Source organism: Apus apus, chromosome 3 (genome assembly GCF_020740795.1).
Source record: "Apus apus isolate bApuApu2 chromosome 3, bApuApu2.pri.cur, whole genome shotgun sequence".
Lineage (NCBI taxonomy): Eukaryota > Metazoa > Chordata > Aves > Apodiformes > Apodidae > Apus > Apus apus.
Window position 1 is genome coordinate 34,235,775 of NC_067284.1, and position 25,204 is coordinate 34,260,978.

Sequence of the window (25,204 nt, forward strand, 5' to 3'; positions counted from 1 at the left end):
CCAGCAGCTTCTGGACTCAAATATCTTTGCAGATCTGTGTATTCACGTGGGATCTAGACACCCATGTTGGGTTTCTCCAGGGGAGGTATGCCACCTGATGCTTACTTCCCTTGCCCTAGCAGGTTAATTGAAGGCAGGAGTACCAGGCTTCCAGGCTCCCTGCACCACCGACAGGGAGGGACTGGAAGAAGCCAAGAGTTTGGTGCATTTTCTGCTTTTGAAAATGTTGTCTTTAGCAAATAAATCATCAGCCAACTCTACAATATTAGGCTGTGGTCTGATTTCCCTGATTTCATGGTCACATTACTAGAAAAACTATTAAGACAATTTGAAAACCTGGCTGACTTCTCTGTCTCAGACATTTCCTCCTACTTCCCTTCTTCAGTTTCTGTTTGCTTTAAATGAAGGTAATTCTTTAAGTAAAATGGTACCTCTCTTTATTTCGCTTACTTTTGAACATGGTAGTTCACACATGCCAAACTGAAATAATATAGATCCTCCTGCCTGCAGGAGTAGATACTTTTCTCTGATGTCATAGTTATTGTTTATTTGGATCAGCTTTGAACCCTCAAAAAATTTTGGCTTGCTCAGAGGAAAAATGTGTTAGCTTCCAATGGCTTTTACCCGAAGTGACTTCAGAGTTTTGGGATTTTTTTGCAAGAATTAGGCAAAAGAAAACCCACACACAACCAAGCATGTGGAATAAGAGACTCAAAACAAACTGCTTCGATCCCAGGCTTCCCAAAACCAACAAACTTCACATGTGGGAGACTCCAGCCCTCAATCTGATGAGTCAGTATTGGTGACTTACAGTTCTGCTTGTGTTTCTAAAACAGAGATCTTTATTGCCGTTGACATGCCATAAAGTGAAGACCAGGAGGAATAAAAGTGCTGGGCAATATGTTTCTTGTGTGTGTGAGCATGCCCCTGGAAAAATACTAAGCTAGGAAAGGAAATAATGTAAACGGCAGAAAGAAAGCCTCCCTTGTTACCCTGCTTCTTGAGTGTGTCTGGTTTGCATCTGTTACTACATTTTTCACTGAAGAACTTTGATTTCTTTCATACATATAAATGACTACTTATGACTGACAGTTTCAAAAGGTGGCTTTACTCTGATTAACACTACTTTTTGTCTGCACTTAGCTATTTCTAAGACCTTTTTTCTCAAGCCATGTTAAAACATGAGCAAAACCAACACATGGAACAATTTATTGAAATGCCAGGCAGGTTTGACAGGTGCAGGAGAAATTGCCTGGCTTCAGAAATTGAAACAGCTGCAGCTTTATAGGTGATGAAATTGCAATGGGATGGGGTTTCACATTTGGTAGTTCATCTTCTGTTTGCTGTTCTGTTTTTCAAGCATTGAATATTTTCCCATTCTCTAAGGGGGACTCTAAGACCTGTTCCTCAAGTGCATGAGGAATCTAGTCTCCATAGACTGAGAAGAAGCATGGCAAAAATTAAAGCAAATTTCAGAGTAGGCTGAAATGTAACTAGAAAATAATAGTATTCACCTCATGGGACTATAAATAAACGTTCCTTGCAGCTTTGGGAGCAGGAAATGCTATAAACGTTAGGTCCACCTTTCAAATAGACTGAGCTAGATTTCATTACACATCTTAAAATATTATAATGCATAGAAAGTTTTTGAATCATTAGCTAATAAATGTTAATCTTATACGAGTCTCATGTGTGAAAGAGTTTTATTTTCACTCTGTGCAACTGCTACAGGAAGATGTATGTTTTCTTTTCAAATTATTCAGGAACATATGTTTTCCTGTGGTGAAAGGGTATGTCTCAAGTAGTACTGCTCCCCATAAGTTCATTATTATCATCCCTGCTGGGAAAAATTAAGTCAAAAAATGAGTGAAAGATCTTAAAACAACTGCATTTGGTACTGAATTAATTTATCAAGACACTTGAATAATAAAATCCTCTCCAAGGTTAATAGTAGAATCCTAGATGAATAGAATGGTTTGGGTTGGAAGGGACCTTAAAGATCATCTAGTTCAACCCTCCTTCCATGAGCAGGGACACCCCCACTAGACCTGGTTGCTCAGAGACCCATCCAACCCAGCCTTGAACACTTCCAGGGATGTGGCATCCACAATTTCCTTGGACAACTTGTTCCAGCATCTTACCACCATCACACTAAATTTCTTCCTAATGTCTAACCTAAATCTCCCCTCTTTCATTTTTAATCCATTTCCCCTAGTCCTCTCACTACAAGCCCTTATCAAAAGTCCCTCCCCAGCTTTCCTGTAGCCCCTTCAGGTACTGGAAGTCCACTATGAGGTCTCCCTGGAGCCTTCCCTTCTCCAGGCTGAACAACCCCAACTCTCTCAGCCTGTCTCCAAAAGAGAGGTGCTCCAGCCCTCTGAACATCTTTGTGGGCCTTAAATCCCCACTGAAGATGGTGGTTTAAGACACAAGTTCTTGTGTGACTCAGAATAAAATAATGTTTTAAATCCTGATTGGAATGCATTGGTGCCTCACCCACTGCTATACACAACATCTCAGCTGGGGTGCCATTTAAAAATGGCTAATCTGAGTGATGAGGTGTTTTTGTTTCTCCACAAATGGCATTCTTAGCAACTCACAGCAAAGCTAAATATGCCACTGCAAAAAGCTAGGAAGACAAATGGTGGATATTTTCCTGGAAGACCTGCCTTTGAAGAAGTGTGTCTCCTTTGACCAAGAAACAGAAGAACAAATTATTTTCCTTTGTCTTTGCTCCTCAGAGGTCTACCAGGTAAAAGGACCACCCCAGAGCTCCTGAATGCTCAAGTGGGGCTCCTGACCTAGGTTGTGCCTCGTGACACTGCCACAGTTGAGGCTGCATGGGCTTCCAGGTTTTCACAGGCTGACCTGTGAAAAAACACTGCCATTTCCCACCTGGAGCTGCTCCAGGAATTTTGCAGCTTTCTGAGGCATACAGTTTGTGTCACAGCTCTGTGAATGTTTTGGCATGTCTATCTTGCAGGGCCAGAAGGACTGGGCACCCTAAATCAGCTCATCTAATGGTCCTGGCTGCCTTGAAGTTCAATTAAAAAATAGGATGCGATGCAATATTATACAGCAAATTACAATAGTCGCTTTCTGCCTAATCAAAAAGAGATTAGTGAAGTGCAATAGCAGGTACAAATTACAAAAAGGGAAGTTACTAATTTAAGGCCACACAAAGTGTGCTTCACTGCTCTCAACAGTGTGAAGCTTTTGTCTAAATAACTAAGGATGACTACTGAATGGGACTTGGTGCTGTATCCACTCATCCATGGTATTCTGCCTCTGCAGCCATTATAATTGTCCTGCAGTTCAGCTTTGTAATGCTGTGATATTTCAGCCCAGACTACTGAAGGGTGCAATTGCATCAGAAAACCATAAGGATCTATTAAAGGGAGGAAAAAATTACAATGAAATAGCTTTGATTTGCTTGGGCTCTTTTTCATGCAGCTACCTTTGTGGCTCATCCGCATCCAGAAATGAATTCCTTGGCTCCTGCGTCCTGTTCAGATGTTCAGAGTACCCTGTGGACAGAATGCTTTGAGGCTTTAACTAACAGATGTGGGATGTGGAGTTTATCAAAGCAGGAGTTAAAGTAAACGTTGCCTGGGTTTACTGACAATTAGCTTTGTTCACATAAAATAGAGAATAGAAAAGAAGAGGAAAAAGCAGGCAGCCTCAGACTATTTGGATAGGATTTGGGTTGTATTGTTCACGTTGTTTTTATTTGATCTAGATGAAAAGCATTTTTAACTTGGTAGCCTGGAAAGATTAGACTCACACACACACAATGAACCCTATTTTGTTTTGTTTTGCTCTTTGACATAATACGCAGAGAGAGGGTGTTTATCTGCCAGTGTGGACAATGAATCTATTGTCTCATCTCCTGTAGAAACAAGTGCCATCAGTGCTTGCAATTGATCCAAGAGCACTTACCTGATTCCAACACATCAGTTATTTATTTATTCACAGAAAAAAGAATCCCATGAGACTAGCAATTGTTATCAAGGACAACACGGGAGGAAGGAAGAGAGGAAAACCCTAAGTCGTCTCTGTTCACTTGTTTAGATTTTTGTGTGTTCAAACAAATCAGTTCAAACAAATCAGCCAGTCCATAAGAGAACTCAGGAAAAGCTAATTTATCTACCAATGCAAGATGTGGTTTTTACAGACTTTCTCCTGCATCATTGGAGTTGGCAAAAGCTTTTCCATTGAGTGGAACAGGAAAATCAGCCAGGCAGTTGTCTGTGTGATCAATAACACTCATTATTGGCATTCCTGGTGTGTCTACATTTCTGCTGCTCTTTATGCCTTGGCTTACACAGATGCAACTTGTTCAGCCAGAATATTTTAACCCATAGGTTAGAGGATTCAAAATTCCTCAAGTCATTTTGGTGCCCATCATTTTTGGGATTGGTGCCTGACTGCAGTCACATATTTTTTTAAGAATCATGCCTTTGCTGACTTGCTGCTGTAGCCAAGTCATGTCATTCACACTTAGGATCATAAAAATCTGCCTTATTTACTAGAAGAGTTAACACTCAACTGACTACAACAACAAATATAAAAACTTTCACTGTGCTTTCTCATTTAATTTCTGGCAAGTGAAATACTTTGGGATGGGAAAGTGTGTCTAAGTGTGTGTGTGTGAGTAGCAATAAAGTACTGACTAAAAACCATCCTGTGACAGAAGCCCTGAGATATTCACCATGACAGGACGAATCCGAGCAGAGTCGTGGTACAGAACATGTCAAATTCTCAGCAAGAAACAGGAGTGTACCTGAGTTTGGGGAACCCACAAACATTTCCCCAGGTCTCAGACTGAACTATGTGTCTCAGTTTCTGTCACGCTGGGACAACTGTGTCCTCCTCCCTGTTCACTGATTTCTATACTTTGCCCAAGAGCTGTACAGGGTAAATCCATTGACCTGGAGGCAGGTGGAGATGGAAGAAGATTGCTACATATTCCAAATTAAAAAACAAACAAACAAACAAACAACAACAACAAAAAAACCCACAACAACAAACAAAGCCCAAAACACAGAACTAGGAGAGATCAATTCTCTAATCCAGCCTTTACGGTTCCAGCAGTTGAGGGGATGCCAGGAAGATTGTGAAAGGCCTCAAGACCATCACATGTACCTTCATGTGCTCTTCTTTGTGATATTTATTAGAGTCACACCTACAGACAACCACAAATGTGGAGGCTCTCCACACAGATTTGTCAAAGAATTTATAATGAAACAGCAAAGAGAAGGACGGAAGGAGAAACCAAAACCCAGAGAACTGGCACAGATTTCCCTTGGATGTCCAGGAATACTGTAGCAGCCAGAGTTGCATTCCCCTGTTTTGCAATACCCAGCACCCACGACTGAAGTGTACTGGGGCTCCTGTAAAGAGCATCATCATTCTCTGCACACCTCCATCCCAAGCTGTGGCAGATTCATCCTTCTGAGATCTCCTTCACATACAGGCAACCTTTCTCCTGGCACACTTAGAGCGCTGAACTCCTCACAAATCCAGGCCATGTTAATCTAAGCCTGGATGGATAGAATGTGCTCTGTTGTTTGGCCTCAGCCTCTTTTTAGCAAGCAGCTTCTCAGCTTGCAGAGAAAGTGGTAAATGATGACTAAGCAGTGAGTTACCCTTCACTTTCTTTTTTCTTTTTTTAAAATGAAATGTGATTATTAATCAACAAAGTGATGTGTCTCGGGGCTCTGGAGAGGGAAAAAACAGCTTGAGGTGATTTGACAAACTGATTATTTTGCTGCACAGCATTTCCCATGGGACATGACAAATGGAATGTTGAAGCCAGCTAGAGAGTAGTGATAGGTCTCAGTTCAGACATTAATCAGCCTGCCACTCATTTACCACTTTTTATTCAAGTAGATGACTGTATATAGTTTGAACAACAGATCTTTTCATTTCATAACCTCCATAACTGTAATTTAAATGGGTTTCCTGACAGTCACCCTCAAGGCTGCAGGGAGATGATTCCAAGAGCTCTGTGTCCACCTAGGGTTTACATAATGGATGAAAATTCAAATACAAGTCCGAGGTTCAATTAGATAATGCCAGGAAAAGGAAAGAAGGGATCAGATGAACTGTAACCAGAGAAGGAGAAAAGCACATTTGATATCATTGGGAGGCAAAACTAACACACATGCACACGCACTGACCTAGATCACAGTGGAGGCATTTGATAAATGCTAGGAAATGAATATCCAGAGGCTTTGCAATGCAACATGCAGAGTAAATAGGAGCTGACTGAGAGCCATAAAAACCCATGGACTGATGCAAACAGGGACATTCATGAGGAATGGAAATACAAGCATAGAAGAGTTCCAGTGCATAGTGGTTCATTCCTGCCTCACACAAAGCCAGGAAAAAAGCCTGTCCAAGGTTTCAAAGGAAGAAAATGCTGCTGTACAAAGTATATGGTTGCACAGGCCATCAGATTAAATGTGATACTTTTGTGCTGCTGAGTGTGATATTTCTCTGAGAACTGGCTGATAGTACTGGACCTCCAAGCAGATTTCCAGTTTCCTTCAAGCTATTCCAGCATTTAGTTTGCCTTCAGTCCTTAGCAAATGTTTACAATTTTAGATACTCCAATGGCCTGTAAAATTTGTGTATAAACTTATGCCCTCCTCCATCCACATTAGTATTTGCTGCCCCACAATATGAATCTTCACACTATATTGCTAAATCAGTCTCTGCACTCAGTGCAATAAAGTGGCTTTCACATCCACAAAGAGCCTAATCCCGCAAGACACCGGGTCTCTGCATAAATTGCCTTTTCCCATCCTGTGTATCCAGCAGCCTTGAGAGTCAAGCCTTCAACTGGGAAGCCAGCAAACAAGCTTGGTGGTGTCCTGAGAAGCAGCAGGCTTCCCAGGGTCTCTGAAGCCAGGGAGGACACGCCAGCATGGCTGTTGGTTCCATTGGCACCTCCTTCCCTCCAGCAAAAGCCGTGGCTGCCTGGGTAGCAGCCTCCAGAGAACAGACTAGTGTTTCTTTCATGGAAGATATTGCTCATGATTACAGTGATGGGGACTGACTTATAAACACCTGATTAAAGTACAAAATGTGCTGAGTCGACTGATGCCTTTGACAAAGGAGCCATATGAAATTAAAAGCTGTATCTGATTGCTATTACATAAGTGCAAAAGCCAGGAGTGGAAAATAACGCTGGAACTTGGCAAATCTCATTTAATCACATCTGGCAGTTTTCTAGTCTGAGCGATTATCACTGTTGGATATGATGTTTTTGGAAAGTAAAGCAAACAAAGAAACTAGAGCAAACAAGATTCAGAAAATAAAGAGCCTTTTTTGAAAAAAATACTTGTGCACCTTTCAGCAATATTATGGGCGAAGCTTGGGAAAAGGGTATTTAAAGCTAGTATCTTATTTATGACAAGCATAGTCACATTTCAGTTTAGGATAACTGACAGATGGCTACATACTAAAATCATAGAATGGTTTGGGTTGGAAGGGACCTTAAAGAGCATCTAGTTCCTACCCTCCCACTTGGGCAGGGACACTTCCCACTAGACCAGGTTGCTGAGAGCCCCATCCAACCTGTCCTTGAATACTTCCAGGGATGAGGTTTCCACAACTTCCCTGGGCAACCTGTTCCAGTGTCTCACCACCCTCACAGAAAACAACTTCCTCCTAATGTCTAATCTAAATCTTCTCTCTTTCAATTTTAGTTCATTCCCCCTTGTCCTCTTGTTACAAGACTTTATACAAAGTCCCTCCCCAGCTTTCCTGTAGCCCCTTCAGATACTGGAAAGCCACTCTAAGGTCTCACTGGAGACTTCTCTTTTCCAGGCTGAACAACCCCAACTCTCTCATCCTGTCTTCATAGGAGAGGTGTTCCAGCCCTCTGATCATCTTCATGGCTCTTCTCTGGACTTTCTCCAGGAGCTCCAATGTCCTTTTTATGTTGAGGGCTTCAGAAGTGGACACCAGTGGTGTTCCCTGAGAGATGAGTAAAGGGGGAGAAACACCTCTCTTAACCCGCTGGCCACACTCCTTTTGATGCAGCCCTAGGACACAACTGGCTCTCTGATAGAAGGGTGTACAACACTCCTTTGAAGTCATCTAGAAAGAATGGGGGAAAATTTCATCCATTTTCTTTGCAAGAAATACCAAATAAGTTTGACTGGCTGTAAAAGGTTCTTTTGTGGTCCAACAAAACCAGAAGTACAAAAAAATCCTAAAATGTGACAGAATGAAGAGGTGTACTTAAGTTTATTTCCAGTCATGCAGGTCTGTTAGTATGAAGTTGAGTTGTTGATGAGAAAAAGACATAACAAATCTGTAGTCATGATGGGGCAAGATAAATTGGGAGCTCTTTTCTGTTCTACTCAGCCTTGTTCAGACTATTTCAGACACAGAGCTTATTCTTGGTAAAGATGGATGAAGTTGCTTGGGGAGTTTAAAAAGCCTTGTTTTGTCGACAAAAGTATGGAAATCTTCAGGAGCAGTTCAGAACAGAATGGCTTCCTCAGGCTAGGATCAGGTTCTACCTTATTTACTGGTTGATAATAACAAAGAAAAGAATAAAAAACATAATGTATTTGAATAGTCAAATGTTTCTTACATTGCCATGAAGAACGATGCACCTCGCACTGTGGTATTTGAGCATCATAAAATACCTTACATAACAAATTATCACCTGTTCCTTGTTAATCTGTCTTTGTCAGTCAGAGAGGAAACTGAAAAATTTCTTCAAAATTATTTTTATTTTTTCTGCAATTCAGTGTGGGAATTTGTTTTTTGTGGAAGTGAATTCAAAATAAATGAAGTTTTACACTTACAAATCTTTAGTGACATTCAAGATGGCCCAAGTCAAGTAGAGCTATAGATCTAGGGCACCTGTTTACTGTAAATGTAAATATTTTAAATACGCACAAATCTTTGAGGTCTGTTAAGGTTAAAGTTAGACAAAACCCTATAGCATAGACTTACAATTCAATGACTAATATATACACATAACTTTTCAATAAACTGAGTCTGAAAAGTAATATGCAAACTACAAACATCAATAGAAACCTGAGACCTGCATAGCTAAGCCCAAGAAAATTGTTTTTCTTCAGAAGTCTGCTCTTGGCCTTGCTGCTGCGAAGGTGCTGCCAAATCATACTTCTCGTTTCAAATCAATATTTTCAATGTTTTTGGACAGGGATACAAGATGAAAGTCGGGGTGAATAATTTCTTTTTCCTTTCAGGGTGTTGGTGACAATTACCACACTCTTCTGTGCACATTACTCTGTGTTTTCTATGAATTTTAGAAGGCAAACTTAGGGTTTGTCTTCAGAGGGATACTGAGGGACATTAGCCTGAATTAGCTGAGGATGTGAAATGAGAGGAGATTAGTTAAATATCAATAATATCCTTGTGGACCTTCCAATACAGAATAAAACTTGGAATTTTCACTTAGATAAATGAAGCAAATGACTACAGCATTAGTTAGGACCATGCTAATTCTGAACTGAGCCATCCACACAAGAGTTTACTGAGTACTTGCCTAATCTCTGGTTGGGCTGGTGGATATTAGCACATAGAAGGAGGCAAGTTCTAAAACTAACAAATGCTCAAGCTCTTGAGCTAGAATGTGGGCATTTGAATTGGGCTGGTTGTATGTGAACCTGAACTGTGCCCAATCTAACAAAGAAAAACTAGAATTGTTTTACTCCTTTCTCTGCCAGTGCATTTGAACTGTGGCTGTGCTAACCTATTTGAAATGTGGCTGTGCTAACCTATTTGAACTGTGTCCAGCTATTCAAAAAACAAAATCCTCAAAGCTGGATGCCCCTTAAATTTTCCCTCTTTAGGTTTCACAAAACTCTGTTGCATAAAATAGAACAACGATATGAATCAAAAGAATGATAGAGTGGTTTGGGTTGGAAGGGACACTAAAGATCATCCAGTTCCAACCCCAACGCATGGGCAGGGACACCTCCCACTAAGCCAGGTTGCTTAAAGTCCTGTCCAATCAGGCCTTTCTAGTGTTCAGAATCAAACTTATTTTTAATCTCTCAGTACAGGCTCTAATGTAAAAATAATAGGGACCTATAACGTGAAAACATCAATTTAATCCAACATTTTTAAGCAGCAAAAAGTAATTCAGAGAGAAACGTATGTACCTGAGTTAAAACCAGGAGTCAGTGTGGAATAAACAATCATAAAAAATAATTGTTTAGGATTCACCCTGTACTCGAGGACCACTTGCTGATACTAGAGCCAGAAGACGCCACCTACACTTGAGTGAGTGCAGCTCCATAAAATGTATGGCCTGTTACTCTCTCACATCATTTCCACTCACACAAATTAAAGCAGTGATGAGTAATTTTTACTTTATGATCATTATGCTGCTGAATGCGTATTTCATTGTCATTAAAAGGTACAGCTGTAAGATCATTTGATACAGACAGATTTGCTGTATCAGGAGTACCCAGGTCACACTTGGAATGCTTCTTAATACACAGGCAGGCTAGAGATCTGTAAATCAGAACACAAGACAGTGACACAACAGATGAAGCTACAATAGAAATTATCGATTAACTGTGTCACTGCAAATGCCCTCAATTTGAAATCATAAAACCAAACATCACTGGGTCTTAATGAAACCTCAAACTCACCTCTGCATTTGAATTCCTGCCTGAGCTGATGCTGTATCCAATTAAGCAGTCTCAAGCAAAAGACTGGTTGTGTCCCTTGAATTTTAAGACAAACTGAACCTGCACTCCATTTCAGCCCAGGCCCCTCTCAGGTGGCTGTTTGATTCTTCTTTCATGCATGCTATTGCAAACTGTGTGCACCCATAATTATATGACTGAAGATGTAGGAAAGTCAAGGAAGAAAGGCAGAACCGGGTCAGAAAACACTTAAATCATCACCAGGCCTAACTTTAAAAGGACAAAATTAACAGTCATTTAATACATTGTATTAATACATTAAATGCATTGTATGCTTCCTGTAATAAAATGACACTGGAAAATCTAGCATGTTTTTTTCAACCAGGAATATAGTTATTCTTTTCAACATACCAAGTTCTGGAATTAGATCGAGACACACAACCATGAATTTACTTGGGGAGATTAATATATTTAATGATGTGCTTAACAATTATAGAATCAATTATGCTTGGCAAAATAAATGTATTTAAAATCTGCCAGAGTCAAAAGATCACATTCAAAATATGTTTATTGAAATGAAATCTGAAAAAAATAACCCCTCCCTCTACAAGTTCAACCCATCACCCTGAAGCTAAAAAAGTCTGGATAGGGAAAACAATCTCTCTGAAGTAGTAGGAAATTTAGGAACTATGAAAACAGAGAAGTTTGAAAACAACATACATTGGCTTAAACAGCTTGGGAAAAATGATTCTGCAGAACTTTAGGCACTTGGTTTTAAATTCTGCAAAATTTCTTACAAAAGCTTGCAGTCACGGCACCTGCCATCTATGGCATCCAAGAGCCACATTGAGCAAAAGGGTGCTGATATGTAGGGGTGCTGTAGAGCCTGGAAGTAGGTGATAATATCATCCACATGAACTGATGTTCCTGCAAAATGCAAATGGAGAATATAGTGACAAGTGGCTTGTTTGCCCACAGAAGGATATCTATTTGCTTTGTTTCCATAGAGAGGAGAGAAAAATTTTCCTAACCTTAAGATTTCCAGCAGGTCAGCATGATAGGGCAATTGCAGGTGTATGGCTCACAGAGGAGTCACCAGCTGAAGGCCCCTTAGAGATGTTTCATTCTGTTTGTTTATCATACGTGATCCTGGTAACCAGTTGCTGTCATTTAGACTTCCACTGTTAATCACACACTTGGCATCATGCTCATGACTAATGTAACGTAAAACGTTTATTTTCCTGATGTAACACCTCCTCTAATGGGAAAATATCATCTCCTAATGAAGAACGGTGGTGCTGAGGCCAAGGGCTTTTTCTGGCTTCCCCCTGAGGAAGCAGAGGGAGGTGAATGCTGTGTTTCCTGCCCCCTCCACCCCCCATGTGAGATTCAGCTCGCAGAGCACAGAGGTTGCCTCGTGTCAATACGAGGCTGGTTGGGCTGTCACTTCTGGCTGTCTCAGCCTTCTCATTCTATGCTGGTAAAACATCTCCTGATACATCCCTATCTGTCCTTCGCATTCAAATGAGACAGTTTGGATCAGATTAAGTACAAATATAGCACAGCTCATATAGCAGTCTCTTTGCTTTGTCAGTACAAAATTACTTCAAGAGAGATCTCAGAAAGGTCTCTGACTCCTCACAATCTTGTTAGAAAATCCAATACTTCTGATTCACACAGCAGAAAACAGTCACAGAAGTGAAAGGAAGAGAAAACAAAGTGCACAAGGCTGACATCATGCCCTGTGAGCACAGCATACTATGCTCGTAGATCGTGTCCTTCCTGCTGCAGTGCACCAGGTCCAAGCCAGAGAGCTGAAGGGAAAAGAGGAAGGCAGGTTAGAGGAGTCAGGGTCAAAATTTTGGGCAGGTCAACATGAGAAGCTAACTCTTGAATGTAGTGATGGGCGGCACAGAAAAGGCTGAGCTACTATATGAAGTCAGAGACTAAACAGAAGATACTGCTGTTGAAAAAGGACTGCGGAAAGCTTACAGTATTACGATAGTAAAACTGCACAACCAGTCTGATTTCCCTAAACAGGGAGCTGTCTGGCTGGAAGCACTTGCTTTGGGTAGCTGTCTTTCCCTTCTTAGCAATAGACCATGTATTTTAATATGTTTATAAAGTCTGAATACTTTATTGTAGACAAGCTTAAGGCAGACACACATGAAGCAGCACATGGTTTTTCTCAGCTTAAAGAGCCAGGCTCTGGTGTGTATTCACATGTGCACCTTGACAAGGCCTAGTGCTGTCTCCTATAGAAATTTTATTCTGACCCTATACAGCATGTGATTATTTCCCCCAATCTGTGCCTTTAGCTGCATCAGAAGCCCTTTTGCGCCATCCCATAAAGCAAAGGGAGTCCACAACCTCTCTCTGTGTTGGCAGGTACGAAGGTGGATTAAGAGCCCGATGGTCAGTGTTGAAAAGCACCCACATGCCAACCTCAAATACCCGGGGCCCACTGTGCTGCACTTACCTGCTGGGGATTCGGAGCTCGAGCCTCCACTGTGCCAGACATGCCTGAGCGACCACCCCTTCCAGCGAGGGATCACTTCTCAAGAGGCTGAGTCCTGCTCCTGGGAGAGCCAGAGAAGCAGCAAAGTAAGTCGCTCTTTCCTCCCCCCAAACTTTGTTTATGTGTTTCACACTGATAACGGGTCTGTAATGACAAGCTTGTGCTTCCCTCGGAGAGAGGACATTCTCCGAAATCCAAAACTTTGCTGACCGAGGCTGTTGTGCACATCTGGACTCTGCTTTCTACCTTGAACTTTGATACCCATGAGCAGCATGAGAAGCAAAGGGTTCTTCACAAATGTGCTTTTATGTAATATCTCAGTATTTGAACAGAGTAGTGGTAACACTTTAAATAGTATTGCCCTGTTTTACAGAATCTGAGGAGCAGAGAGGTGACATTATCCTTCCAAGATAATGAAAAGGATGAGGACTTTTTAATTTTTGCCCCGTGTTCTCACAATTACCCAACTGTTCTTCTTCCTCCCCTATGCTATGTCTAGCTTTCTCTTTAGAAATAAGAGCTTGGCTCAGGGAGTTTTCCCAAGGAGTTGAACAATTCAATGGGTCTTTTAAGAGGAAAAGAAGCCCTGGTTTGCCTTGGATCATGTTATAAATGACACCACCAGTCTGTGTGTAGGGCTGGGCAGGTGCACGCAGATATGAAGGTGGCAAAGCTGTAAAGGCTGAGATTAAACAGTCAGGAAGGGGCTTTTCTGAGGCACACTTCAGACTGGTTGGACACAAGAGGTAAATTTTTCATCATGAGGACGGTCAAACATTGGAATAGTCTCCCAAGGGAAGCGGTAGATTCCTCCACATTGGACAGTTTGAAGTTTCAGCTGGACAGGGTGCTGAGCCATCTCATATAAACTATGGTAGCACCTAGAAAGAAGGTTGGACCAGATGATCCTTGAGGTCACTTCCAACCTGTTCCCTTCCATGATTCCATGATTCTATGACCTTTCATTCATCATTCACCTCCACCTAATCCCTGTGGGAAAAAGCCAAACAAAGTACAGAAACTTTTGCTCAGAGCCCGTCATCCCTGACAGAACCATCTCTGCCTGGAAACTGTGCACAAAAAGGAAAGAGTAGTAGAAACATAAAACCAAACAAATAAGACTCTTTCCAAGTACAAAGCAGAGCAAATGTGACAAGGCATTTATCAGAGCCTTAGCACACAGCTCACAGCAGAACCATTTTTTTCGTGGTACATATGCTGCATTTTTAAACAAGGAGATTCAAATGGCAGGTACAACTGGAAGTCCTGTGTGCTTCAGGAATCCAGCAAAGGCATTTTGGTGAAACATATGCACAAACAAAGGAGCTAATCACTCCTCCGTTTTACTTAATTAAGAAGATTAACTTTGCTCAGGCTGAAGCATTAAAAAATGACAGCACCAAAGTCAGAGGATTCTGCAAATCCTTTGCCTTGCCACAAATCATATGTATTCCTACAGAGCTGTAGGGCCTCGTGACTGATTTCCATTAGGTTTTACATGCATATGGGATAGATTTGGCTGCGTGCAGTTTCCCCCAGATCTCTGTCTTCTTAATGCAGGCAGTCGGGGCTGCTGAGTCAGCAGCTTGAGTCTGCAGCAAGAGGGATATTTTGCAAGCTGCTTTAAAAATAATGTCGTCTGGCGAAATACTCCTTGGATAAAGCTATCCTGCATAAGGAGACTTTTCAGTAAGTTACAGCACAGTCTTTGATGTGATTACATGTAAGGTCACTGCTTCTTTCTCTACAGTAAAACCAGGCAGGAAGCTTTTAATAATAAAGGCTGCAGGAGCTCCATGTCTGACCTTTTCCAGGTAAAAGATAGTTGCTGGGTGAGATTCTGTACAGGGGTTACAAATGGCACAAGCTGCATAAATGTGAGATAACTCCCTTCACTTTAAACCAGTGAACTTGAACAGTTTGTATTTTGAGAAGAGAACATGGTCTCTGTTAACCCAGCAGGAAGCTTGAGATGTGTGACTTGTCTTTTCCTGGCTAATTCTTGTATCTTTTCGCACAATACTCTCCTTTCTCTGTTGTTTTCCATCCTGCAAGCAGGTAGTGGTTCAGTGATTATAGTTCCTTTGTGCTATGCCCAACATCAACATGTATAAGGGTCCTACTCACCTTGTGCATTTACTCAAGGGCAAATTAATTCACAAATAAATCAGCTGTGAAATATTATTAAAGGCTTATTCTAGGCAACAAGCTTTCTCTTGACATGTTTCAGGCTATTCTGATCAGTTTGGAAAAGGCCTTATAAAAACCAATCTGATTAAACCACACCACTCAGGGGAACACGTCTGTATTTCTATTCTTATTTTCAACAGAAAACAAGGGAAGAAGTCATTACTGTTTGTTTACTGTGATGGCAATTATGTAGTGGAGTCTTTAAAAACAGAATTAATGTAAATACAATTTGATTAAAACTGAAAGTATTTTAAATAATGAGAATCTTTTTCTTATGATATGCTTGTCTTTACTTCTCCCCAGGCTTTTCTCTTAAGGCATGTGTCAGATGGAATTTATAAATGATTACTGGTATAACCTCTACTAAGTCTCCTCTATTATTTGTATAGTATTGCATTATCTCTGTATTTTTATTACATTTTTCCACATTGTATACAGTGGACTAGATAATTTTTCAAGCATTGCCAGAAAACCATGCTGATTTTCAAAAGACTGACTTGCATAGATATAATATTGGGTTTTGTAACCAATGTGGATTAGTTCTATGGAAGCTTGTAAGCCCTAAGGGCTTTTGGACTGCTGCCAGGGCAATAATTTACAATAACCATTCCTCACTTTTCCATGTCTATCTACATACTTCAGGTTGTGTAAAACTGACTGGCTTGATGAGGAGGGTGAATTCCCTTTCAAGGTGCATTGCTGTGCTCTATGATGAATACCCTGAGAAATAAGCTGGCTTTGAAAGAGCCAGCAAACCACCTTTTAGACCTGCTTAGCAGGCTCCTAGATGGGGAGAGGAGAACATGGTGAAATTTTGGTGTGATTTAAGTCTCTCAGGTGACGGTTTACCAAGCTGGGTTATTAGAGATAAACCACACTCACACACAAACAAAATCCTTGAAAGTCTGCATGATCTGTATCTGCCACTTATGTGTACTGTTATGTCCCTGTTTCAGAGCTTCTACATAAGCAAAAGATAACAGACCTTGTCAGAGAGCTCAAAATATCTTCTTTTTTCCTTAACAGAGCCAACAGCTAGGTTTAAGGCTTGTTCTGTTCTTTTCTCTTTCTCTAAAAAAGCTCCTACTGCTCTATCTATCGACTGGCATTTGACCTGAAGCACCACGGACACATCTCTGCCTAGCAGACCAAAGCCCTGAATGTTTAGAGCTGTCTTTTCTTTCCAAAGCTGAACAAAAACACCGTGCTGCCCCTAGCTAAAGGATGAGAGGAGGGAAAGAGCAAATTAACGTGTTTCCCCCGTCGGAGCAACGTGACTTCAAACTGCTGGGAGCATTTCGGTGTGCTCAGCACGGCCACTGCTGCCTGCCTGAGGGCTCAGAGGGGCTGAGCAGGCACTGAGCCCCATCAGCCCCAGGAGGGATCTATCCCCACGTCAGGTGTGATGTGGTGGGTCTGGCAAAGGGTTTTGGTCTTTACTCTCTCTTACTGCTGCTGTGGGGCTGACAGAGGAAAAGAGATTCCTGGAAGCTGCTGAGGGAGTTGCCCCGAGTTCTTCCAACTGCTGCCAAGCTTGGTGTCTTTTGTTAAGAAACATCAGGAAAGTCTTGTTTAGAGCTGCGGGGAATTCAGTGCTGCCACCTTTTTGAACAAGCACTTTGCAGCTCATTTGAAGTTAATTGCTCTAAAAGACACTTTTGGATCACCCTATCACATCGATAGCAGGATTTTATTTTTTTTTTTTAACTGTTAAAAACCTCTCAGAGTTCCTCTATATAGGAGAGCCCTTGATTTCAGTCAAATTTCAGCACTTTACGATATTTCTAGTTTTGCTCCAGAGATGAGGAATGCTAAAAAAAAAATTTATCCAAGCCAAAGGTTGGGCAATTATTTGAGATAGTTCAGCTTATGAATCTCTCCTATAAATAACATATGGCTTCTAGAAAACTGCATTTGAAATGGGGTAAGAACATGTATCAAGTGAAATAGATTGTGTAAAAGGGCATCATAAGACTAAGTGCCTTTTAATGGACTAGGAAAATGTGGAGATGAGAAAAATAAATATCTGACTAGCTCTTTGTAAAGAGTTTGGTGACAGATCTGGTTGGGCTTTTTAGGGAAAGATAGTTTTCTCGCGTATTTTGGACAAAAAAGCCCTCCTACTAATAATGATCTGCAATGGTAATGAGGGACCATGTGATTTACACTCTGATAAGTGCTAGTTAATACATATGCAGATACATAATAGAGGAAATGGAAATCCTGAAAGCCCAGTATGGGACAATTAATCCTGGAACTAGTATATGTGAAAAGTGCTGCAATAAAACACGTTTTGGAAGAGAAAAGTAGCTGAAAAAAAGAGTGTTTTGGTAGCAGAATTGTTCAGTGAAATCAAATGTAGAGAGCTGTAAGACTTCTAAAAAATCTATGCAAATTAACAACCTGATGGCAGAGTACACTTGATAGAGACAGAAACACAGTAATGCATTTTGATGGAATAATTATAACTACTCAGTACACACAAGTCTTAAATTTACTGCAATTATTCCAGAAGGCAGCCTTGGGTGCCATGGAGAATGGCTTGCTAAAGACCTCAGCTCAGGGTAGCGCCAAAGGTGAGTCCCACAGCCAGCAAAGCAGACCCTCTCTCTGTTTCTTAAGGAGCACAGCCTGCTCCTATGGAGACATATGTGGAAGGGATGGGAAATACATATACCTAGGGTGGTTGAGGAGACACCAGTGACACCAGGTCAACAACTGCCTGGGAAAGACCTTGCAGATGATTCTTTCCCTTCATCCAGATAATGTGATCCACTTTGAAGTGGCTGGAAGAGTCCGTGGTAAGTAGGATCCTTTGGGAAGAGATTGCCAAGGACCAAAGGACAGACATAGAGGCAGTGGTTCGTGAGCCTACAGCTCAGGCTGACATTTGGTGTGAGAAACCTTGACATTTTGGATGTGCTGGAATTTTCCCATGCAGTGATTTGGGAAACACTTATGAAGATAATGAGTTTTGGTTTCCCTTTTGTTCCTTCTTGCACTAAGGAAAAGCTGCTAGCAGGGAAATAACCATATTCTTAAATTAATTTTTTTTAAATTATAAAATTGTGGCCCTTTATTTGTCCACTCCATTGCAACAATAAAACAGTAGGAATAGATCTGGAAAGCAAAAATGAAAGACAATTGAAAGGTTTCCATATAAGCTAACATACAGCACAGATACAATGAGAAAATCTTGTATAGGGTATAAATGACTGCACATTATAAGTAGACTTCAAACATAGGAGTTGCAGGCATCTGGAACAGCCTGTCAAAACAGAAAAGTCAAACTAATTTACAGCTGGAGTTTAATATATTCATGTGTAGGATGTTCTTGCCTTTACACTTGGTTACTTCAGATTTTCAGAGATTATTTTGCTTCAGTCCTACACCCCCTAAAACTGGAGGATGAAAGCTTATGCCACTGAGTTTAGGAACTCCACCTTGTACTCTTAAGAGTGACATACTGAGAGACAATCTGTTGAGCACCCCTGTTTTTACTGTTCTCTGTTGTACTGGCAAGCATACTTCCAACATAATCAAAAGGAAGAAGATATTAAAACTAGTAAAGGAAATGTTTACATACTACATGTAATTTAATTTGAGAATCCACAGCCACTGGAAGTCTGTAACTTTTGTTTGACTTTTTTTGATATACAAGTGAATGCAGTCATCATATTCTGCTCCAGAAATGTGTTATACCACTGAAAATGGAATAGTTTTAGAGAAGCAAGTGGTTCATATGAGCAATTATAACAGCAAAGAAGGTATTTTGTACTTCTCTCCATTCAGCAACTTCTGGCTGCAGAAAGTCTCTATTTTCTGGATTGTTACAAGCCAAAGTTGTAGTTTAATCCTGCAAGTTGACAGTCTCAAATGGAAAACTCATTTTCACCAGCACAGCTTACAGCGATTTCCTAAACAATAATTTCTAGCTGACTGCACTGAAACTTTTTTAGCTTTTGATATAAATGTGTCGCTTACTGGGTTTTTATGAAATTTGGAATAGTGTACATTTTAATACATATCTCTGCTTGTAAGCACAAGCTTATGTATCTGCTGATAAGTGTCTGTACTTTAGGAATTTGATCATGTGTATATCCAAAGACCACTGACTCAAATTAGATTTTATTACAGATCCTATAGCTTTAGCAAGATTAAAAGCAATCTTAGGTTTCTCTGTTGCTCAGATTCCTCAGCAGCTGTGAGAATCAGCTGTGAAAAAAATATGTGGGTGAGGTGGGCACAGGCTTTGTTTCAGAGATTAAATAAAAATGCAGTATGTACTACCATGGTTTTGTAATGGATTGATATAGGGTTATTATGGATAATATTTATTTAGACAAGTCAAAAATGTTTGACACAAAAGTGTTTTCAAATGGAAATGGCAAAGCACAATTTTCAAATGCAGAGGCTAAAATTATGTGTAATTTCAGTGAATGGCAAAGACTGAATAGCAGACAATTGCCTGTGGGGGTTTTTACAGTCCCAACTGACAAAGTGAATGACTATATAGCACAGAGCATATAAATCAGTTCCATGACTCCAAGAAATGATATGATACATCAATCATCTGCTTTACAAATATGCAGTGAGGCCCTCAGTCATTTGTACATCCATCACAGGTCTGTTGAAGTGCTACACATTTAGTAAAGTAGTTGGACAAGGTAATATAAAAACCTAAAAACATTCTCTTCTCCTTTTTGAATGCTAGTTCAACACTACTGAAAATAGTTCCTATTTTAAAGAAATTGATTCTCAAGGGTTTTCCCTGAGGACATCTGCCACTGGAAAATGCTTTCTTGTACTTTCCGTGGGGTTTCCATAATGCCTGGACTGGAATAAACACCCATTTTTCTCTCTTTTAAAAAATATTTTTATTTTAATATGGTGTTTATCTAGCACCTTTTACACTCAGAGACCCAAATGACTTTGCTGACAGGCATGGAGATCAGAGAAAAGTATTCATTTCTACATTGGTGGTAGTAACCAGCAAACACCCAGCACAGGGAGTTTGAGGCATTCAGGCCAGAGACAGCAGACCAAATTTCTGGTTAGTTTTGTCCTGTCATGCAGGACAGACAAGGCTCATTTCTGATTAGCAAGTGGACAGACACATAAGGTCAAGAGATTTGCTTTACTGGAATGGAGCAATACTCTGCTCCTCCAGAATCCTCCTTCTGGCAATATTTAGTACCCGATATCAAAGAAGAAAGTACACAAATCCACTCAAAAATTGCTTCTTTTTTTTTTTTTTTTTTTTTTAAAGAGAACATATTTTTATACAAGCTAACACTGTGCTAAATCTGTTCATCTGTTTGGTCTTCTAAGGTTATATTTAGAAGTGACAACTGCAGTTGTTCTTCTCTATTGGAGTTTGATTTTAATCTGTTTATTGCCTATCTTGTAATCATTGCTTCAGCTCATCTATTCAGTGCTTCATAGTAGATAAATAAAGGAGTCTGTTGCGTTGTGTGACAAGGTCATAAAAACTATCTGACAGGCAATTAATACTGCTCTCTTAAAGAGTAAAAGCACTGAAGATAAAACAACTCTGACAAACGCGTGTGTAAGACTGCAGACAGACAGCTAAAGACTAGTCTGTAAAATAGCCAAGCACATCTGAAAATCAAATTCAAGCCCTTTCACCCAGGGAGCAGCAATAAACCATGTTATAACATGGTCAGGGAGTCCAGGATGCACAAACACAGAGGGGGTGCCCAGGGCAGGAGTGGCTGCAGGGCCAGTTCTGCCACCTGGCCAGGACCATGTCACCAGCAGGACTGTGTGGAACAGAGAGGAGACCTGAAACCTCCTTGACTTTCCCACTGCTGAAAAGTTCTGCCAGCCAGTTTGTGTCCCCTCCTCCCCACCAAGGGTCATTTCACGGCCTGCCTAGAGTGTGCTTTTGAGGATTGCAAGAGTTAGTCTTGCACTTCATTTCTCTCTGAAGAAATGCATCTCTGACCAAAAAATATGTTACATAAAGAAAAGCTTGTTTCTTCCTCCGTCTACGCTATATGCACCAGTCTGTCTATCCCAAGAAGCCACAGATATCACAAGACATCCCAAGTGTCTTGATCAGTACAAGTAATACAGTGAGTAATTTTGTTCTTATCTTAGCATTGTAGCTGTTGCATTTCTTTGCAGTTCATAAATAACTATCAGTATTTTTCTGTCTAGAACTTGCGGATAACCTTTTATGTGGAATTTTCCTCTTCACACAAAGATGTTTGAATTGACTAAGACCTCCATAGTAAAGCCATACGTTCTATAAATCCTATTACACTGTTAGTTAGTTCCGTGTATGCTGCTAATTTAAGGTAATTTAATGCTATTTGCAGATCCCTGGACTTCTCAGTGTCTCCTGTCTTAATACAGTGTACTTGCTCTGTATCCAATTATACCCTTTCCATTTTGTGAAATCTTTTCCCCCTCTGAAGAGTCAGCACAGGATGTTCTAAAGGAGTTTCTGTGATGCACTCTCTGGATTTGAGAGTCTGGATAAATCGAGTTTTTTGACTATTCGTACTAATGGAAAGATGCTTATTTCCAAAGCAGTAGTGCAGCTGCACAGAGTTTGTATAGCCCATATTGTGTCACACCATATTGACATTACCATTAAAACGAAACAAAACAAAACCTGCTCAGACTCATAACAGTTACAGTGTTTCAAAATTATTTTAGAGTCTTATTGGCAAAGAAGGCCCTGGTTTTAACACTTGCTAGTTTTGTGTAAGTTGGGGAATTAATTTTGGAGGAAAAGAAGCATCACATTTTCCTGATAGAGAATCAGGGCAGGGGGTAGGGACTTAATCCCATCTGACCTCTGTAAAAGGCACTTGAGTCTTGAAGACAAGGGAGTCAGACCCCTGGGACTACTATAAATTAGGATAGACCAGTTTTAGGGAACTGAAAATTAACCAAACCTAATCAAGAAATCTTTAGCAGTAAGCTGTCATGTGAAACCATGTGGGTTTTGTTTTTCTATAAAACAAAGATTTTTTTCTCTTCAGATAGATGGATTTACAGACAGATTAAAAACAAAAAATAAATTCCAAACAACACCCCACCCCAGCACAACAAAAAAACAAATAACAACAACAACAAACGAACTACAAATGTGATAAATAAATGTTTTAAAAGGGGTCTGATAGAACCTGATAACAACATCTGCCTTCTGTAGCAGGCTCCAGTGCCTACAGTTAAAATCTAGACTGGACATTAGGAATTATTTCTTTACCAAGAGGGGTGTCGAACACTGAAATAGGCTTCCTAGAGAGATGGCTGGTTGGGAGGCGTGATTAGATTATTGTTGTAGGTCCCTTCCAACCAAAATAGTCTATTCTATTTTATTCTAGTCTATTCTATTCTGTTCTAATCTATTCAGTCATCTACATTGCAGAGACAGAATTAGGTGCTGCAGAACAGTGCTCAGCAAGGGAGCAGAAAGGACAAAAAGGGGGTAGATGCATTTTTCTGAACCGTGAAGAAGGATTAGCATGCAAGAATGGTCTTCAAAAGATCCAACCTTGCCCTTGAAAGACAGGAGGAAGAGCTACTAAGAGTAGGAATCTCCCACCCATTATTGCCAAAAGTGTGAACTGGAAGTCCCAGGAAAGCAGAGACTGCAGTTTAGGCACCTTTTCAAATCTGGTAGGTGGAGAAAACAAACACCCCTTGCCCCCACCCCTCACAAAGCATCTTGGAACTGCTATTCTGTAATAAGCTTGTTTAGGTGACAGTGGAAGATGCTGGCGATGCCTCCCTCTGCATCACTCTGTCAAAGCACATACAAAATCTAGTAGCCTACTCAAACCCTGGCTAGCCTGCCTGAACAGCCTTCCCAGTGAGAAGATTCCTGGGTGTTATTCACTGCTGCAAGGGTTATATCTGTGTCAGGCAGTTACAGGATGGAGCACTGTTGTCCCTGAGAAGGAAACTTACAGCTCCTGTCTGCTTCCCAAAGGTCTGATTCTTGAGAGTGGCCAAGTTTTACCATCAGGCATGCAACTCATTTCAGGCAGCCTCATGTAGAGCAGGAGAAACAGATTCAACTTCTCAAGCTTGGAAGGGCATTAAAACAAGACCTGTCACAACTGGAGCAGTTGTTGTCAGGTCTGAGCTATTTAGACAAAAACAGGGACTGATGTCCTCGAGATGCTTTTCAAAAAACAATCTTAGAAGGAAGGAACTAGATAGCTAATGCTATCTGATTTCCCCCTCTATTCTCAGCATATTGGCTGTTACTTTTACTATGAAGCATCCAGCATTGATAAAGAAGTACCTGCAGAGGTACCTATGCACCCAGTTAAAGGTTGTGCCCTAGAAAATAGATGTCTAAAAGCCAGCATTATTAAGATGATGGTGTTTAGCTTCTTAAGGGCTTCTTTTATTTTTTACCTAGCCCACAGGAACTGAGGCTTTTTGAGAGATAAAGATATTTTGGCTTATAAAGCAGCCCTTTCATCAAAAGAGTTCCCCAAGCCCCAAGAAACATCTACTGAAAGAAAAATATAGCTGTATGCAAAGCCAAATGCATACAGAAATACAACACAATCCCTTTTTCTACATAGCAAATGACAGCTACTGAGGGAACGGCCACAGATGAAAGAACAAACTTGCTTTATGTACAAATACATGATGGGTGGAGAATGGATTGAGAGCAGCCCTAAGGAAAAGGACCTGGGGGTGCTGATTGATGAGAAGCTCAACATAAGTGGGCAATGTGCACTTGCAGCCCAGAAAGGCAACTAAGTCCTGGGCTGTATCAAAAGAAGCATGGCCAGCAGGTCAAGGGAGGGGATTCTCCCCCTCTACTCTGCACTTGTGAGACCTCACCTGGAGTACTGGAGTTCTGGAGCCCTCAACACAGGAAGCACATGGAGGTGTTGGAGTGAGTCCAAAGAAGGGCCACAAAAATGATCAGAGGGCTGTACCTCCCTTACGAAGACAGGCTGAGAGAGTTGGGGTTGTTCAGCCTGGAGAAGCGAAGGCTCAGGGGAGATGTCATAGTGGCCTTTGAGTACCTGAAGGGGCTACAGGAAAGTTGGGGAGCAACTTTTTACAAGGACATGGAGTTATAGGAGGAGGGGTAATGGCTTTAAGCTGAAAGAGGGTAGATTTAGGTTAGGTATTAGGAAGAAATTCTTTACTATGATGGTGGTCAGACTCTGGAACAGGATGTCCAAAGAAGTTGTGGATGTCCCCTCTCTGGAAGTATTCAAGCCAGGTTGGATGGGGCTCTGAGTGACCTGGTCTGGTGGGAAGTGTCCCTGCCGATGGCAGAGGGGTTGGAACTAGATAATCTGTAAGGTCCCTTCCAACCCAAACCATTCTGTTATTTTAGTGCCTCTAGGAACTTGCTCATTATGTCTCATAATACGCACTTTTTAAACAGTAAAACTGATGCTATTCAGCAGTGACCTCCAGGGATGTAAAATTTTAGAAGGAAACACTGTCTTTATCATCCCTTCTCTAGGAGTTCACAAGGCGGTACTACAAAAAGGGAGCATCTGTTATGCAGTGAAGTTATTTAGTTTTAATTAGTTTTCACTGTCTTCTTTTTGTTCCTGTTTCCTTTAGAAGGCCAGGTTGGAAGAGGTCTTGTGCAACCTGGCCTAATGGGAGGTGTCCCTGCTCACAGCAGGGAGGTTGGAACCTCATGATCTTTAAGGCCCCTTCCAACCTTAACCATTCTAAGATTCTTTGATTCTATGAACTGCATGAGGAGGATTTTCAAATCTTTCAACTTTGATCAATGCAGTTTTGTCCTGAAGAGGAAATAGAAAAATCTCTGTGAATACTGTGTCAACCAGCACGATCTTCAGAGCTGAACCTGCATGCC

General features: G+C 40.9%; 1 protein-coding gene across 3 annotated transcripts in view; it reads left to right on the plus strand.

Annotated features, from left to right (window-relative positions):
• Positions 1–25,204, plus strand: part of SGK1 (serum/glucocorticoid regulated kinase 1) — a 79,448-nt gene that overhangs the window by 12,223 nt on the left and 42,021 nt on the right. For all 3 annotated transcript variants that reach the window (XR_007888926.1, XM_051613809.1, XM_051613807.1), the window contains exon 2: positions 13,038–13,253. Coding sequence is in view for 2 of the 3 variants with exons in the window: in XM_051613809.1 (XP_051469769.1) it covers positions 13,038–13,253 (216 nt within the window). In the remaining variant the exon portion in view is untranslated. The remainder of the gene's footprint in view (positions 1–13,037; positions 13,254–25,204) is intronic.